This window comes from Schistosoma haematobium, chromosome 2, assembly GCF_000699445.3.
Source record: "Schistosoma haematobium chromosome 2, whole genome shotgun sequence".
NCBI lineage: Eukaryota > Metazoa > Platyhelminthes > Trematoda > Strigeidida > Schistosomatidae > Schistosoma > Schistosoma haematobium.
The window spans coordinates 16,430,201-16,450,593 of NC_067197.1; the positions used below are offsets into that span (position 1 = coordinate 16,430,201).

At 34.4% G+C, this 20,393-nt stretch overlaps 1 protein-coding gene across 2 annotated transcripts in view; it reads right to left on the reverse strand.

Moving 5' to 3' along the window:
* Positions 1-803: 803 nt before the first annotated feature.
* FGFR1_1 (Fibroblast growth factor receptor 1) overlaps positions 804-20,393 on the reverse strand; it is a gene marked incomplete at its 3' end in the record, with an annotated part of 37,668 nt that continues 18,078 nt past the window's right edge. The window contains exons 3-9 of one of the 2 annotated variants that reach the window (XM_051214462.1): positions 17,865-18,464; positions 15,057-15,164; positions 13,128-13,288; positions 11,033-11,149; positions 9,568-9,638; positions 2,794-2,893; positions 804-1,558 (exon numbers count right to left, since the gene is read on the reverse strand). In XM_051214462.1, coding sequence (XP_051067639.1) covers positions 1,541-1,558; positions 2,794-2,893; positions 9,568-9,638; positions 11,033-11,149; positions 13,128-13,288; positions 15,057-15,164; positions 17,865-18,464 — 1,175 coding nt within the window. Of the gene's footprint in view, positions 1,559-2,400; positions 2,894-9,567; positions 9,639-11,032; positions 11,150-13,127; positions 13,340-15,056; positions 15,165-17,864; positions 18,465-20,393 lie in introns of those variants that run through there. The other variant, XM_051214463.1, reaches the window with a different exon arrangement.

A 20,393-nucleotide genomic window follows, 5' to 3' on the forward strand; every position in this document is an offset into this window, starting at 1 on the left:
TACACTGAAATGTTATACATTAACTGAACCAATTATTCTTTCCTCTGAAAACGGAATATCTTTTATAATGTATAAGTTTATGAAATGAATTCAACAGTTAATAGATTATTTGTATTATTAGTAGTACATTAAAGAGAGATGTATTTCAATACCTATGTGTATACACATAGATGTGTGACATATATCACATGGAGAAATCAAGAATCTGTAAGGTTAAATCAACATACATTAAGAGACGGTCATATGGAAAATAATTGGCAAACTTTTCAGTTGTTTATACGCTTTAGCAAATATTATCATCACTGTTCACAAAAGAACATTTTCTAAAATACAAGTACAAATACACGATTTTTTCTAAAACTGAACAATGAACATTGATAATAAGGGGGGTAGATCGAAGAATAAATAGTTCATTGACTAAACATCTGACTCCAGTGGTTTACAATTTGGTTTTAAATTTCAATGACGCAAACCATTTGAAAGAAATTCATTTCGTATTGATTATTTGAATCTCCTGTTGACGTTTAGGACTAAAATTGGTTAGTCTCTTATTGATATATGTGCATCCTGTGAGGATCACCTCAATATTGCCTTAAGTCACAAGCATTATAAATGGAGATAATGGTGGCTAGCAGTGGAATCCAGGACGAGGGTTCCGTCCCACTTGGGACCCGTCAGCTGGATGTACCTGTATTAATTGCAGTCCTAAACATCAATGGGAAGATTCAAACAACCGATACAAAAATGAATTAAACTTCACCTCATTGCACAAGCTAGTGGCTATCAGGACTCAGCGGCTAAGTGCATAACGCGATGGTATTTGGAGGGAATGGTACTGGGTTCGAGTCCCGAGGCGCACATCAAATCTGGGATGCAGGTACATCCGTCTGACGAGTCCCAAACTGGATGGAACACTCGTCCTGGATTCCACTACTAGCCACCACCATCTCTGCTTAGAATTTGAAAAATTGCTTTGTGATAATAATCGCTCTACTCAATACTATATTATAAACAGATAATTAATTCATTGTTTGTAGTGCGAATTTTTTTAAACTGGCGCCAAAACTTAACTTTAATCATGTTAATCAGTAGAAGTAGTAATAGTTTCGTATATTTCACAAAACCATTAATAAAGGTGAATTTCTGTTTAGATCTAATGAGAACCAATTCAAGAACACATTGCATACATGATAAGTCAATAAAATAATATGTTCTCAATAAGTTTTTTCGAATACAACTAGTACAGTACAACGTTATTACAACGAAAGGAATCAATGTTAAATGAATCGATTGCAAAATATTTTCAAGGAAGTTTATGTAAGTAGATTATTAAATAACTGTTATGATGGTAAAAGCTTAAGATCCAAGAATTTAGTCCACTCGAATTAACTGACAAAAGATGAACAAGTAACTAATGTTCACGATAACCAATTCAACGATACAGAAGACCTTTGAATCAACTGTTGAAGATACATGAAGGCTAATGATGAGGTTGGAGATTAGGAAGCCACAACTTGGAAAGGCCACATTCCCATTACTACTAAATCATCAGTTTTACCTATGTGAGATAAAAAGAGATGTTGATAGAGGTAGGCAAATTAAAACAAAGCAATCCATATTCTAAAACGGGCAGATAATGTTTACATCAATTCCTAAATACTGTGCTACAGATGAATATTGAACTAAAGAAATTTAGGAAGCTATTTGCACAACTTCATTATTTGGAGTAATAAATACACAAAGGTGCGGCTGCAATTCTGTAATCACAAAACATTTTTGCAATCTGTTGCATGATAGCTAAATTTTTAATGAAATCAAAATAACTTATTCATCAAACACCTGATACGAGACAAATTCTAGGCATGGGGGCCAATGATTCTATCCGGTTGCCCAAACCAATGCTGTTGTAACAGGGTTCGAATCACAGACTTGGTGGTGGAAAGTTGAACGCCTTAGCCATCAAGCCACTGCTCTATTAGAAAAAACCTAATACGTTGGTGAACTAACGTAAACCATAGATCTGCGAATTGTCAAGATAGGGAAAATGATATGATAGAACATGTACGGCGCTGGATAATGAAATCAATTTTAAAATCACACTTTTTTACCTAACATATTTAATAAACTTAATTCGAATAGCACAGATTGTCTATTCGACCAATCTGACAAGGAATTTCTACGTGAAATGCTATTAAGCGTGGGGAAAAACATGTAATTTGAGAAAAATGGCTTTTATTTAATGGTCGGAAACACTGATGATAATAATAATAAACACAAGAATGATGACATTTAAAAAATGTAGCTATAACAGATAATCACAATTGTATACATATATAACACTTATTTTCTTCTACATTTCATGCTTCTTCACTTCCAACCCCACAGTGTACATTATAACTATTAGGCTCTCATTTCACAGTAAACTGAAGTAAATACTGTTGACAAAATAGGATGATGAACATATTCATCACTCTGTTGATCATCGTCAGAGAAATCAAAACTACCATATCCATTAGTCGTAATACTAATGTCCATATCTAATTTATTATTTTTATCATTATTATTTGTTAATAAATCACTGTTATAATTATTATGATTATCATCATCATGATATGTTGATATTCCTGAAGTTGTTTCACTAATTTCAGTACGATCATCATGTTCATTGATTTGTAATTCTAATAAATTCACTAATTCTGAAAATGATAATCGTTCTTTTGGATCAAACTGCCAACAGTTACACATAATTTGATAAATTGTATTTGATGCTAATAATGGTTTTTCATTACGTACACCTGATTGGATTGAATGTATAATTCCTGTTACATTAATATTTGGATATGGTGATGAGCCAAGGGTGAATATCTCCCACAATAGTATACCAAATGACCAGCTAATAAAGGAAAATTTTGAAAAAAACTTATATTAATTTGTCTAAGTTTTAAGAGCAAAAAAATCTTGTGTTTCACGAACTGTGAAATGAAGTACAAAAAATAACACCATTTTGAGGTATTATTTGGTTTGGACAGTTATTCGGTGACCTATGAAAATTGTATGTTTCACAGTTCCCTACAGTTCATCAAATAACCTCTTATGGTTATCTTCGTCATTGATATTCTGTATTTAAGCAATGGTATATTAGTAGAATAATAATATTATCTATTGGTTAGTCATTTATTCTTTTGATAACAGTTTATTCGAATGGAATTTGGAATCGGTCTCATGAATAGTTTTATTAGTCGATGATATCGTATCACTGAAATTTTAAATCACTTTCCTTTATAACAAATATCTTTCTATAATGGAAATATATTAAAAGGTGAATTACCTTTGTTAATCCGACTTGTTTATGACTGACTGATAACTTTTATCTTATTAAAATATCGCAATAATGAATAATGGTTAAATCAAGGTAGGTACAATATGAGTGATTTATGATTAGTTTACTAAAATACATTGAGTGATGGTGAAGTACAATTAATTATTGACTGGAAATGTGAATCATATAGAAATCGTGATATGATTTCAACGCAAGTTACAGAAAAATCCTAACTTATTTAGTAAAATTTGTTAAAACGACTTGATCAACTTCTTCTTAGCTTTAAATAACTTATGTATACTGGTTGATCATTGGATATTTGCCAATATCATGTATGTCTAGTTCCTAGTGTTGATCAAATTCTGTTGACAAAATTTCAATGTAACTACTAGTCTACTTTAGTCGATATAGAGTATGCTTTATTTAAATTTTAGTTTTTTAAAGGTAGACGGTCAGCAAGAAAGTCATGTATCTAGGTTCCGTGTCATTTTACACTTGTCAATACGATTTATCTCAGACCATCAGAAAGTTAATGCTTTCTGTAAGATTTGAATTTGCTATTTCAAAGTTTCTTGTTGATCACTTTCAATTATATTAAATCCAGTTATCTCCTTTTTATTTGACCAGTTTCTATTTTCAATACAATGATTAAACTAAATTATCAATATAGAATTACGCGACAACTTCCTATATGATCCATTTACTGTACTATCAACTTCAAAGAGACTGTTATAGTTATTTATTTATGTCAATTTATGTCAATCATAATCCCATCTAAAATATAAACAATAATGAATTTTGTTGTTGTTGAAGAAACAAATTACTTAGAAAAGTCCAAATTACAACTATTAACAAATCATAAGCTTTTAAGAATGACATTCTTAACTCTGTTTATACATAATACATTCTGTATATAAGAGATCAATAAGCTAATGGAATTCATATAGTATTTAACAATAATTATGTGTCAGTTAAATAATGTAACAGGAAAGAAAGAAAGAAAAGGAAACCAAATTTGAATAGATAAAAGAACTAGGATAGAAAGTAAACACAATATTTCTTTTTCTGAAAGAAAATAACACAGTCAATACAGCCGACCAACTAGGATCAACTTTGAAGGGTGTTTCATTAAAGTTTTCAATTATTGATTTCCTTTTATTTGATCATGTAATAAAATGAAATACTATTGCACAATTTTAGACTGATCGATAACAGACAGATAAATAGAGAAATATATAAATATAGAGAAAAAAGAAGTACATTACAACAATAAATGTACCAATTCAATTCATAAAATTATACATTTAGGCACAGGTAGAAGAAATGAACAGAAAAGAGGAAGTAAATTATAAAAAATGACAGTGGTCAATAAAACGATTTCAATTCCAGTAAAAAGAAGTTTGTAAATGTTTAGTGTATGTAGCATAATAATGCATAATTACTTTTAATTCATTCTAATCAATTGTACATTTATATCATTTTCATAAGGAAACTTATAATTGTCCATTTGGACTGAGTTAATTTTCAGAACTGATATGTACCATACGATGTATCGTTGAATTATGACGACCTATTTGGTGACCCTATTATCCCAGACAAAATAGTGAATTTGTGGCATATGTTTTAACCAACTATCAGTTTATATATGTTCAGGAATTTTCACTTCCAGTCAACTTTCCTTATCAAATAAACATGAAAACTTTACATTGACAATTTAACGTTCCGAGGTTTATTATAGATTTCATAACCTATTGTTGATTTCTAGACTATGGAGAAACAATTACTCAATGTTCTCTGTATGTCCAAATTAGCTCTCCAACTGATGTCGGTTAGTGACAAAAGCAAACCCGAAAAACTGTAAGATTCTCTACAGAATTCCTAACTAAATAATATTCATATAACTGTTTGCGAATGACTTTTAAATGTAATTTTCAAAGTTATGGTGTGAAGATGTAAAATACAAGCTCAGCCAAGTCGAGGTTATCAGCTACTGTGTATGAGGATCACAAATTGATTAAGGTTGCAAAATATAGACTACTGGATTCTGATAGTATTGCACTAACCACAGGACCTAAATGTCCTGGGACCCCAAATGCCTTGGTACGGTCGAGAGGGGGGAGAATCAGCTCTCCCTCTCAAAATGCTCTCACATGGCCACGTGTACACAGCCACTCGATGCCTTCTCGCCCGATCGTTGCTACCTATCGTAATGAACCAATCAGGTTATACTGGTTGGAACAATTGTTCCTCAAGTTCCGACCATCCCACACAGGTCGGTTGAAGAGCACTAAGAATAAAAGCAACAAATCCAAGGTCCGAAGGCGAAGTCGTACTGCTGACTGTACAGAGGTGTGACAGCAGTAAGGTGTTTCCTTCAGACAACCAGCATGACAGCGATGCTGCCTTCCCACAAGGAGGGGTGGGGTTAGGAAAGGTCGACTCTGAAAACGCACACCTCACCTTATCCCACGGATATCCGTCTCTGGCGGTAAGGTCTCAGCAAGTACAAAGCTAACACGAAAATTACTCACAAAAAGGCCGTGTGTGACCGACCTCAAGCAGTTGTCCCTTGGGCACTGTGGTCACACTCTCAGGTCACTATGACCACCTTTAATCCAATCTCATTTTCAGGTACCTCCAGAAGAACCCTTCCAACGTGTGGGCAGCCTGGAAGTGATAACCGCCCTCATACCTATAACAGCAATCAAGATCACTGTATTTATAATCAACCTCACTCTTCAATCCCTACTATTTCTCCTACGTCGACTGTCAACTCTAAACTTGCTCTTTTGAATTCCTCTTCAAGTGTCACCATAGCCAACGATTCTAGTGCTCAAAACACTGTCCCAGGTCTACTGAAACCTCACTACAAACTACACATTGGAGCCTTCAATGTACGCACACTATGTCAAATCGGTCAGCAGGCTTCCTTGGCTAAAACCCTATAATCTCGTACCATTGATGCATGCTGTGTCTCCGAAACACGCATACAGAATCCTAGTGTGGTCATTCGCTTGACCTCACCTCGGCAAAACGGAGAGCTAACAATATACACCCTCAGTTTATCTGGTGACTCGACAGCTTGCTCGCGTGGACTGGCAGGAGCAGGGATAGCACTAAGCATGAGGGCGGAACAAGCACTAATAGAGTATAGCCCCGTTAACAGTCGCTTATGTGCTGTCCGGCTAAACGGTTCCGTAAGAACTTGAAAGGATAGGGACACATGTCGTTCGTCGTTCAAGGATTCAAAAACCTCGTTTGGCTTTTGCCAACTTACGTCATCTACGGAGAAGGCCAGATATTCGTCTTTCAATAAAAGGACGAGTATACTGTGTGGCAGTTCGTTCTGTTCTACTTTACGGCTGCGAAACGTGGCCATTAAGAATAGAGGATATTCGTAAGTTACTAGTATTTGATGACAGATGTTTTAGAAATATTGCCAGCATCACCGGATAAGTAATAGTGAGGTTAGATGCCAGGGTATTGGCGGATAGTGCTAAATCATTTGGTGAGGTTGTAAATCTTCATCGACTGAGATGGTTGGGCCACGTGTTACGCATGTCCGATCGCCAACTACCACGGTACTCAATGCTGACCAGTGTTGGAGACGGTTGGAGGAAAGTTAGGGGCGGCCAAATCAAAACGTGGCATCAGTCCTTGAGGTCACTAACTTCTAGTCTGAGGCATGTTGGTAGATGCAGATTACTTGGTTGGGGTTCGCGTGACTATCGTAACCAATGGTTGGAGACTCTTGGTAACATGGTTCAGAATCGATCATAATGGCTTAGGTGTATACACTCTTTGTCTTCCCTTAAACCGTGAAATTAAGATTATTTTATACCTTTATTTCTACCAAAGAATTCTTTCTTCCTGTATTGTATTTTCATAGACAATTTTTCTTTGATATATTACTACCACCATTGAAGTAACCACTTTTATGAATTTGGTGTTCATCTTGTTGTGCTAATGAAGTATGGCAACTTGGATCCATGCATATATGTGCCTGGTCCTAAGTTATAGCTGAATGACTGACTGACACTGACTTCTCGTGGTGCGGTTGTTATCTGCGAAACTGAAAGGACGAAAAGCGAATGTCCGACGCTTTAACTAATTTGGTGGAGACGGAGGTTCCACCTAGGGGAGTTGGAAAACTGTGATTCCAAAGCAATGGTGCACGTGGGCTCCAGGATCCTGAGGAAACAAATGGCATATGAACCTATTGTTGATCACCGGCTATCATGGGACTGCATCTCCTAACGTTGTTCGATTGCCTTGTGGATTAGACCCTTACGTCAAGGGCTCGGGGTGTTGCCCCCTAAGAAAACCACCTGCTTCGGTTTGGGTGCCCGGGCAGTATTCCACGTAAACTGAATCATTTGTGTGGCGCACATATGTTCGGTGCCTTCTTGTACTAATGTTTATGTGTTTAAATAATAATAATTTCCTAAATGATGTCAATAGGTGACGAAAACCACCCATAAAGTATGCATGGTGTCACATATGTTATCCATATACACTATACACTCATCTTTCTGAATAGTGGCGCTGTTAAAAAGATAAAAGACAAAGGCCTAAAAACCAAATGTAAAGTTTTAATAATATTGGTTACTTTTTATTCACTCTAATAAGTACGTCTGAACGCTTAACTGTGTACACAAATACGTATAAGAACATCTATATATTTTTGTCTGATGACTTTGTCCCACTAGCTCTAGGTGCTAAGTTTTGCTTCAAGACATTTTTATATAGATGTATAATGACTCATACATTAATATACTTGACATTCATTTCACTAGCTAATTAGTCTGACTCCTCGCTTCGCCTTGGTTCAAGTAAATCTTGTGTAAGACTATTTAGTGTCGTGACTTACTATTATACCGTGGGCAAACGCAACAGCTAAGTATATTAGTCATATGGAATTAATCTGGAGAATTAAATAATAAGAATCGAGTACGCCAATATGCAATACTTCACAAAATATCTAATTTCTCAGTATCGCATTGAGTGTAATAGCTCAAACAACAGTATTTATGATGGAAAATATTCACCTTCCATTAGCTTTAAGGAGTATCAAGTCACATAGGATAGCGCTAAGCTATTCATAAAGCACTGAATTCGTTTATTTAGTTGTACTCAACTGTAAGTCTCGTTATATCTCAACCTTACAAAATGTATCATTCATATAAACCGGAGTTTTATTCAAGTACTATTTTATCTTTTTTAGTAACCAAAAACCTAATAAGTAAGTTATCTAAGTTAAACCGTTTGTCAACAGAATTTAACTGGGTTCTAGTAATATAACTGAGTTGTAGAGACTGAAGTGAATCGGTGTGTCATATTTATACTATTTCATATAATTATATTACTTATGAGTAACTGCTATTTTTCTCAATATTTTTCCAGGTTTCCTGTTTTTTAGGAATCAATGTTCGCTTGACTATGTCGAAGGGGATTTTTTATTCGTTATTTATACCTGATATTCAATGTTTTTTAGTTTTATTAACTCGAACGCCATGTACGTATAATTTTCATACAGCCAAGGTATATTTATAACTTCGTTCGACATTGGGTATGTATCCATCATTAGTGAAATTGAAAGGAATCAAACATATGAAAAAATACAGAACTTGAATAATTATAGTTCGACGAATTGATTCACATACTTCTAAGGATTCTTTCGTCAGACAAATAATGCTGTTGACTGATCTCACATTTATATACTCAACTTTTAATCCATCAGTTTTTTTATGCACTTCTAGTTAATAAAACAACATATTAATTAGCTTGAGATAAAGTAATTTAGCTTTCTAGATCTAACTGCATGAATTTGTTTTGCAAACATTTATTTTGTATTATGACCAAAATTAAGCCATAATGACTAGGAGGCAAAGTTCTTAATAAAACCAGGTATGTCCTACCTCTAATGATTCCTTTCAAAAATTTAATATCAAGGTAAATCCGTTACAATTAGTTTGTTATTTACTTGTTTAGTGGAAATAGGTTGTACTATATAGTTGTCAGACTTCACGCACAAGTACTTTGATCCATTAACTGAATACAACATTTTGATTCATAACTGTTTGTGTCAAGGTTAATGATATCACCAAGTCACTTATCCATACTCATTACTAATCCAATAATTTTGTTTGCTAAAATCATTGTTTCGACTAACAAATTCATTAAGTAAACGAATACTAATATAAATACAGAAATAAGTTAATTTTGAAAGTTTTTATTAGATGACTTACACGTCCGACTTAATTGTATAGATTTTATCACCTAGAGATTCCGGAGCTAACCACTTTAAAGGAACACGACCCTGTTAAAAGCAAATCGTAAACAAAAAAGTGTTAAATTTTGAAATAACAAATTTACTTTCTACATTATAACCTATTACATTCTATATCCCAATTCAGTTTTTAACTTATACTCTCAAATTCATTACTAACTCAACTACTCAGAAAGAGTTGACTGAGATTGACTGGATAGTTATTCTTATTGCTAAAGCTGAATGATAATGTCAACAACCGTTTCGTATTTATATAAATTGACACTGACGCGTACACAAACATTCATGCAATCATCTTGATCAGATGAACAATAAACTTACTAAACTCTCTCCTCTCCTATTATATGAAAAGCATTTGTGTTCACCTATTCCAATTGATATAAGTAGCATATCCTCGACACAATTATAAATTTAATTTTCTTAGTAAAAAAACATTTCTATTGAAACTATCTAGCACAAAACTTTGATCACATTACAACAATGTAGCATTTTTTTTTCAAATTATATGTGTGCAGTTAACCTTGATGACAGGTTAATTCCGACATGCAAAACAGGTAACGAGTGAATGAAAAAAATACTTTAAAACTATTTTAACAAGTAGTATGACTGACTCGCGTAAATTAATCTAAACGAAGTTTATTACAAGTAATTAGGACAATACTTTCATTAGTATAGGGGGCTTTATCAAGATTGTTGATTTTTCCGAGTTTATATCGGAGACTGATCTAAGTTGGACAATCACTGAAAACCAGGGAACAAAAGAGCTGTTCAGTGCTTTTTTTGAGACTAGTTCGTTATATAAACTACAAGAATTTCGGTTATATGGTGACAACAGTTGAAGAACCAATGGAAACAAATGAGTACTGGACATTTAATTTGGTCTGGTTAGAAATGCTTACTAGGTCACACGAAATAGTTGGAAAAATGTAATCTTCATTAGAAAATAAGGGATTATTTTATGAAGTTACCAACTCACTACCTATGCAGTATAAGTAGGTGAGGTATTTCTGACCGGTACATATGAATCAACGTTAAGTATTATGGGTGGTATAAGTTAATATCAACTTCAGTAAGGGTTGTGGAGATTGTTGAGTTTTAGTTATAACCAGTGGAGTTCAACCATGTCGGATATGAGGCATTTATCCACCGAAGACAATAGATGATCGAGCAATAGCATGGATTGGTTGAAGTTAGACATTAACACCAATGGATGCAAGGTCAGTGGTCTGGAGGTTAGGCATTTGTGGGAGAGACCGAAAGTGCTGAGTTCGATTGCGGCGCGAGAGACCATGGATGCGCATTGCTTAAGAGTCCTATACTAGTACGAAACGGAAGTCCAATGCCTCCAGGTTCTCAATGATAGTCTAACACTAGTCGGCTCATGATCTCAATTAATTTAAAATCATTGGTTGGTGGATACTCACATTTTTCACTTTACGATAATAATTCTCAGCAAATCTTGTAAGTCCAAAGTCAGCAATTTTTAATTGATAATGTTTACCAACCAAAATATTACGAGCAGCTAAATCACGATGAATAAGCTGTTTTTTAGATATAAGAAACAAAAACAAACAACGATGAATATAATGAAATCAAAATATTAGGCGGTTAGAAAAAGCCGACAGAAAACTTTGATTGACCTAGGTTTTTGTGTTATTTGACACTCATCACCAAGGTACGCTTATAATCATTAGGGAACTGGTGCTGCCTGGCGAGTTTGATCCCATCATCCAACTTTGCAGTTCACTTGACAAGATTAGTTAGCTCCCTCAAGATTGCTGGTACACCTTTCTGATGAGTCCCAAATCGAGCAAAACACAGGTTAAGTAGAACTTTTTTTTATCAACGACCTCCAAATAATTACCATCTCAACACAGTGCACGCAATGTCTAGTCACCTAGATTGGTGACCGCACTGCAAATTGATCGAGAAAACTCGATCAGGACCGAAAAGGTCTAGACAAATGTGACATTGGTGACCACTCAGTGGTCGATCGTAATAACCAAATTGAATTTAAGTGTAAATAACATTAGCTTGTAGTGTCTATTAATATATATCAAGTCCATATAGGTATTCTTGCTTCCGGACAGACCAATTTGTTAATTCTTCTTGAGTTACATTTTGACCTTGTGAATCATTCGCTTATAGCCTAGACCGTTTTTATAAGGACGTATGTATTCGCTATTCACCATATGTCGAGAACCTATTTTTGTCTGGCTATAAATACTGAGTCACGAATTATCAAATGGGGTTGACACGATTTCCTTCTCCGGTATGATTCTCTTTCCCACCTCTCATTCTTAATGTCTGTATGATTGAACGAGTTCCTGAAATAAGTTTATCCAACTAAACCCATATTTGAGTGCTTATTACCCCCCGTCACACAAACGGGATTAGCTTAAGTGTAATGTACAGAGTTAAATGAAAGATATGTAGTGATGGCATATGTTATATCCTAGTAAAGATTAAAGTACGAGTAACTTCTGGGACCTATTAATGGACTAATATTATCTATATGTTCTTATGGTATAACTATTCAGTAATTAGATTGTATATATCTATATTCCCTTTATTATAAGCTTTATTTTGACTAATAGATTATTATTGTACGATTTACTGTTCCTAAGTTATACTCAGTTCACTAATTACTGTCTCCCACGTTCACAGCCACTTTTCGGCTTTATTGTGTATGAATGTTATTTTCTATTTTATGGTGCGTTGCGGTCTGCTTGTTTGGTATACAAACCCAGTATGTCTGAAATAAATTATTCGCATAGTGGAGGCTGTTGTTGGCATTTTGGACTCAGCTGGACGGGGCTAGGCGAGCAACGGACCAATAGGACGCTAGGCTGATCAGACCGGTCGGACGTCATCGGTTTAGTACAGTATAAGAGCGAATAAGTCGTATTTTGATTGGCGAATAGATTGCGTGATAACTAGCGGGCCATAAAGACGCAACATCATATTCATAAGTCCTTTCATATTGCAGTCAGATCAATGGGCCATTAAAAGTTTACAGTTAGATAAACAATTTCATTACTCACATAGAACACAACTACAAATGAAACATATCACCAGATACTCTATGAGGCATTGAACTATGAACCTATAACGTAACTTACCGGTTGATATGAGAATATTTGTGTACCAGGAGCCGATTTAGGAAAAGTGAATACTAGGAAAATATTGCCTTAGAAATTAAAAAAACGAACCTTTGCAAAATAAATATAGGCGAGTTGTTTTTTGATGGAGTTTTGTTCTCTGAGCTGGATGGCTTGGTCGTGGAGCTTTCATCGTTCTTCTGAACGACATCATCAGCACAAACTTCAGATAGAAGTGAAGTGTTCGAATTTCTCCATATGCGTTTCACAGGCGAGTTGTACAGCTTTTTTCATTACAAAAGCTATGACAATGATAAACTAATAAGCGCGCTTAAACAGGAAACTATAATAGTTTAAATTTCAAACTGCATGTTAATATGAACAACAGAATCTTTCTCTTAGCTCAAATTATACTTACACACTTTGACTCCAGATATTTCATACCACTAGCAACCTGACATCCAAAATTTAAGAGTTTCAAAGATAAATTGTCACAATTCAACCAAAATTCCCGATGACGACGTAGATACTCTTTGAGATTCCCGTAAGGAGCATATTCCATTATTAAAAGTGGTGAGCCTACAGTATAAAACCACTGATATTTACTAGCTGTATGCAAAAGCACAAAACCTGTAAAATATATATGTAAACTTATAAAAAGTCATCAAAACAAACAGAACCTTGATAGTCTAACAAATCTTGACAAAAAAAGACATCGACCCTGGGGAGACTGATATCATACCACAACCTGAATGTGCTACTCAATAAAAATTTTATTGTAAATGCTTTCAGATCATGCATAACTGATATAACTGAGTTGAAGATATTCCAAAGCAATCATTTTTTTGTTTCCCAATAGTTTTCGGTTTTATGGGTTGATTTAATTCAGCAAAGTCGATAGCTTATTATTAAGGTAATATCGTAAAACCTGTAATATTAGTACGTATCACCTGTACAAACTTTGGGATGATCCGTCCCAAAGTAGTGGTTGCTTCTCATGCTAGTCACGCAGTAATTTCCTAATAGAATTTACGTGTAATTTATTCATGTTACCTTAGGTTGTGATAGTCAAGACTGATAAAGTTATTGCCGGTTCCTGATGTCTTATAAACAATAATAGCATCGTGTATTCGGTATGTTATGAAGTCACTGAAATGTGGTAGGATTTGTTGTAACTATAAATTCGACAGCTTTAATAAAATGAATATTGAACCAAAAGCTCTGACTAAATGAGCTTGTAGTGTTAGTCATTAATTTTAGCCCATAATATATCTTATTCTAGTTTTCGGACATTCCATTCTACTCATTCTACTCGAGTCATATTTTGACCTTGTTAATTATTCGCTTATTAGCCTTGACTGTTTTCACATGAGCGTATATGTGTGTACACTTCATGTCCCATGATTCATCACATGTCTGTAGTTTATTTTGTCTGCCTATAAATATTGAGTAACGCTTAATTAAAATGGAGTTGGCTTCCCAGCCATCCTCCCTGTGCGTCATTTTGCTTGGCTTTGTTTCATTCACTTCATATGCAAAATATATGTATTCACAAATCAATTCTCGTTATTCGACTTATTTAATTCCGTTATTGGATAACGCGATCTAAGTCGACGATGATATACGAGAATCTGCGATAGCAAACATTTATACGATCTAAATTGGAGTCAGATTCACGGGCCACTAAAAGCTTAGCAAGAGAGATACAATTTGTGGGCAAGGTGGAAAAACAGCTTTTACTAAACAAAATACTTTTTGCATATGATTGGATAACATATGAATACTAAAGCAGCTACATTTTCTCACACTAATCGATTTGGTCTGTATGCCGTGTTTCACTAGACTATGTATATATATAGGGCATGAATAGCATTCTCAGTGTCACATATAAAGAGGCTCGACAATATCAGATGGTCATTTTCGGGAGAACAAAAATGAGTCAACAAAGGCTAGCTTAGTCAATCAATTTGCTGAAAAGTAGGATTTTATCACGTGCAGTTTGAAGTCAGTATTCTTTTTGTGAGGACATCATATCTTTTCATCCATATTATCAGTGTGATCAGTTTTTGCACAATCCAGCTACTAGAAAACACCAATGTAACCCGTGTCTTGGTCCAACTGTAAAAATAGAATATACTGGAGAGCATTAACATTACTAATTAGTTTAAATGTAATGAACGTTCTAACTATCCTACTTTTTACTCAATCCACATACATGCTGATGAATTTTATAACCGATTAGAACAACGTCATCATCCAATCGGACGATCAATGGAACGACAGAAACATTCAGTAATACAAAAAGGTAATATTGATATTATGAAGAGCGTGTAGAATATAGGCTAACCATTTTCCGTACAAACTCCATAAAATTCAATGATATGCTTATGACGCAACTGTTTCATAATATTCACTTCCATCAAGAATTCAGACACATGTTCTTCTGTGAAATCATCTATATGTAGTAAAACAAATTACAAAGCATTTAAATAATTGTATATTTTTAAGAGGATAATTGTAGAAATTGAAGGTGATTTACTGAAACTACATATTTCATGGTAATTTTAATCAATCTTAATAGGACTATAGTGTTGTACATCGGAAAAACTTTCAATATATCTGAACATGGAATTTTTAGTATATAACTTTACAATCCATTTCTAATCTTGTTAAAGCATCAATGACAAATCTAGACATAGATTCAAATGCGATGGTACATTGGTTTTATGGTATCAGGAACTCAAAATAAAACAAATCCAGAATGAAGCAAATATAAAGGCGAAAGCGGTCATAAATTGTGTTGTCTCTTGGCCTGTTTATTACCACATGATAAGATCACTAATTAGAAACACCGTGATTTTTTGACCTTAGCACTATGCCAAAATAATGACGCGTTAGCCAATATGAGCAGCCTCAGGTCAACTTTGAGTCCTTATTGTGTCACTTCTCGCCTAGCCCTATCTGTTCGAGTCCAGAACACAAACTTCAGCTCCCACTGTATGAATCATGGATTTCAGACATACGCAATTCATATACAAGCAAATAAGACCAAAACACGCCATAAAATAAAAAGTAACAGTCATATAAGATCAAGTCAAAAGTGGCTATGATTGTGAGGCAGGTGGCTTGCTTGAATATCTGGGCAACCTGTTCTTACTATTTAGATGTTTCGACAAGTTATTTGTTTCTGTTTGTTTTAACACATCATTATGTCCACTATTCGCATAGCCTATTCAGGCCCGTCTGTTGAAAGTTTACGACCTTTCGCTGTACAATTTATAAGAAAGTACAATCAGCGACGTCGTGGTTGTCGGTAATCTGAATTGAAAAGAATGAACATTATTCAGATGTTGATTCCTGAAACTGCTTATATATAACTGGCGATCACTCAATAATAATCACCAGAATCGATCAAGAAATAAGAAAAGGAAACTTGTTGAGATACTTTGTGCTGAGGATTCTACATTGTACCAAAAATATTATGAATAAAGCCATTAATAATAATAATAATAATAATAATAATAATAATAATAACTAATAGATTGAGGATAAATTAAGAATAATGAATCGTATAATAGTCGATAGGTCAAATTAAAGCTTATAATAAAAGGAATATGAATATACATAATATAGTTATGCTTGATAGTTATCCAATAGGAATATATGTAATAACAATCCGTAAATAATTACTAGTCGTTACCATTCGTTTATTCTTCGTTAAGATATAACAAACGGTTTGAAAGAGAATGGGTAACTTTTAAAATTAGAAGTTACTGCACTCGGCCCGAATTTGTAGACTGTGAAAAATGTACATATTTATGCTTACATGTTATTCTAAAGACTGAGAAGTATTGGACAAATGATGGGATTACGCTTAATCCTGATAAATAAAGTGATTGGTGATGAGTACATGTTGTAATGAATGATAGTAAGAGGGAAATGTAGGTATTTTTATTTGATATGTATTAAACAGGGTAAATACATTTTGAATTACACTGGTAATTATTCCAGTTAATTTACTTTCGTGATATTCTATTTTGTAATAGTGAGGTTTAAGTGATTTAATTGAATTTTTCAATGCTGATAGATGAAATTACTTCGACTTTTCATACCTAGATACTTTTAAACGATGGTCTAACAAATAAAAAATTCTCAACCATTAACTATAAAATTCCCACAGATTGAAATCGTGAGTCAGTTGAAGCTAGACCACCATGGAAAACCTGGAAGCACTGGACGGCCGTTTCGTCCTGGTATGGGACTCCTCAGCAGTGCGCATCCACGATCCCGCACCACGCGGGGCTCGAACCCAGGACCCACTGGTTTCGCGCGCGAGCACTTAACCACTAGACCACTGAGCCGGCATCCAACGGTGTTAATGTCTAACTTCAACCAATCCACGAAGTTGCGCCACCGTACACCATTGTCTTCAGTGAGTTGTTATCTCACAACAGACCCGTTGAACTCCACTGGTAACGGCTTCTCACTAGAACTCCAGGAGTTTTTCTTGAAGTCAGTCACTAATGAGCAGTTGATTATTATCAGACTGCTGAGGAGTCCCATACCAGGACGAAACGGCCGTCCAGTGCTTCCAGGTTTTCCATGGTGGTCTAGCTTCAACTGACTCATGATTTCAATCTGTGAAAATTTCTAAAACTCTCCACAAAACCCATTCTGATAATATAAAATTCCATTTATCCATCGACATTTTAGTTGTCATACAACTCTCTTGATTGTAATTGGTCAGCAAACTAAATTGATGAAGGTTTCAATGAAGATGATATAGAAAAAAACATCACTAAAAGTTTACTAACGGATAAAAATCACTCTAACTCTGGTACGGGTCATCGGTGCGTATTTCATTAGGATCAGGCGGAAAACCAGTGTACACTATTTTTCAATAGTAACTCTAACCGACATCAGTCCGTTAAACAAACCCCCTACAAAGCTAACAATTAGTTAGCCATGTAATAATTTCCATTTATCTGAGTTATTAATTAAAAGATATATTAATTAGACCATGTGGTATCGCCGTCGTTGGTGGAATGACTTTATCGATGGTATATGTCACAGTTGTAGTCCAGATTCGCTTTCAATCTCAATAGTAGAAAGAAAACACGGGAACATTTTTAACAAAATAAAAATAAACACAAACCTTTTAAAGTTTTAACAGCAACATCGATTTTCTCATTAGGGTTAACACAATTTGGTAGATTTTCTGCAACACCTCTATAAACAATACCAAAAGCACCTGAACCTAATCGACATGTTAATTGAAGATTTTTACGTGAGAACTCATAATGTTCATCTTTTTCGAGTTGATAATTGGATAAGAATAGTTTATCTAATTCTTTTAAACGTTGTATATCTTCTTCATGTGTGAACCTATTATAAAATTGTTGTTGACTTGGTGAAGTTACATAACGATTAGTAGTATATCGTTCTTTAATTTTATTTATAAATTTCGGTGGACGACGGGCGACAATAGTGTTTATATTAATCACAGGTTTATTAATCGGGTCTAACATTAAACTTGTAGTATTTTCAAATGAATTATTATCCGAATTATTGTTATTTGATACTTGTGCATCACCTGTAGTAAACTCATAGTACTCTATAGAACGTCCAATACTTATCAACTTATATGTAATAATTTCAGATTTTCGTCTCCATAGCCAAACCAGTTGAAGAATCAATGAGATGAAGACGAACAATAGGAAATATGGGAGTAATCGAACAATCCAGTTGATTAATGCTACGGGGGGAGAAGGAGGAGTAAAATGAATATAGAAATATAAATGGATTAAGTTAATTGAAAACTATCGATAATTGTATCCAGAGAGAAAAAACATGTCCGAAACATGTTAACCGATTTCAGAAAGCATTATAGAAGTAATTGGAATTCAGTAACAAAATACAAGTTCACGTGCTAGGCGGTCATGACTAGAAATAAGCTGTCGGGAAATGGAGATAAACCAAGCACAACTCCATAGAATAACTGTTAAGAACTTAGATGAATAAACTGCAATGCTATCCCTACCTTAATGCTTGACCACAGGCGAAAGTAACAAACAAAGCATAATATCATACCAGCCAGTTAAACTATCTTATAATCAATGACTCAATCATACACTAACATGGAGTCTTTAAGATCAAAATGTGTGCGGCTAAATCACACTTAGCTAAGCTACTAGATCCGTGATAAGATGATAGATTCTAAATTCTAGACCAAGTGAATTTAAACCGTACTTGAATGGCCGTTTTTGTTGCGCTAGGAATGAAACGAAAATGGATCATGAATTAAGAACTAACCAGTACAGATCAGTTAAATAGATTGTAAACCTGTTGAAACAAGATCAAGGTCACAAAAACTGTTCATAAAACTTAGACAACAAGAAAGTTGAGATAGCGTGGGCGTTGAGAATTGAGATTTGGAAATTGGATGGGGAGATGTATTGGATGGATGGCTTTAAATGAGTCATCCAGTCCTAAGGCCAGTCTGTGAGAAAGTAAGTTAAAGCATACATATAGTTTTAAATATAAGTTAGGACTAATTTTCCGTTTATTACTCCAACATAAAATCAGTCTCCAGCCCATATAGCGTAGCTGATTGGTGACTTAGACAACTAGGTAACATTAAAAACGGATCTATTGGACTCGATTAACACCAGGTAATCAACAATGGGATACTGTATGTTTACCAGTAATCATGTAGAATAATCAATTTAGTTCTAACAGTAGACCTAGCAGTGATCTGGATAATTCAGGGGTCGTATTACTAAGACACTGAGTTCCCCTTAGTTAGAATCCCACCGATAAAAGCAGTTGTGAAGTTTTGCACTTGAAACGGCTATTTTTATAAATAATAATGATACCATTGTCCATACATTAAAAGATTCTGGGAGGTAAACCAGTTACATTCAAAAATGTATCCTATATAGATTATATTTAACAGTGCATACTTCATTCCAAATGAAATTTATAGCCAAATCCACCTAAACTGATTCAATCGATTAACCGACTTCCTCTTTCAGAGAACCCGTAATTGTGCTTCCGAAATCCAATACAATTATCAAAAATATGAATTTCATTTAATTGTTTCCAATGTATAAATCCAGACAAATTCGGACAAAGTTATGTGACTATTAATAGTTTAAAGATAACTCCATGACTTAAAGATAGCTCGTGAATGATGAGTCTGCCAAAATGAAATATACATAGTGAAGATAAAACAAATTAGGTCACTGACATTCACTAACTGTATATATCAAAGTGCAATTTTCGTCCCAATAGAAGTTTAGAAAGGAATAAAATACATAGGAATCAATACATAGTATAAACAAATGAGTTAGGTGATAATAATTTGTAATCTGCGTTGAAACTGAAATTGATTTGAAGCAATCATCGAGATATATAGCTTATGTAGTTAGGACTGAAAAACACCATGAAGTCGACAATGATGTAGTAGATGAGTCCTCCATCTTTCTTCTCTGTTCTAACTTAATATGTTTATTCTTCATTAGTTAAAATAAAGAGATTCATACTAAATGCCAATCGAAGTCAGTGACTGATGAAAATAAGACAATAATTTCCAAGACGTATATCGGGCTGTCATTCAGTTATTTGGTGATTCTAACACTAACTTGAATTTACACGCATAAAAAAGATTTCAGACTCTGATACA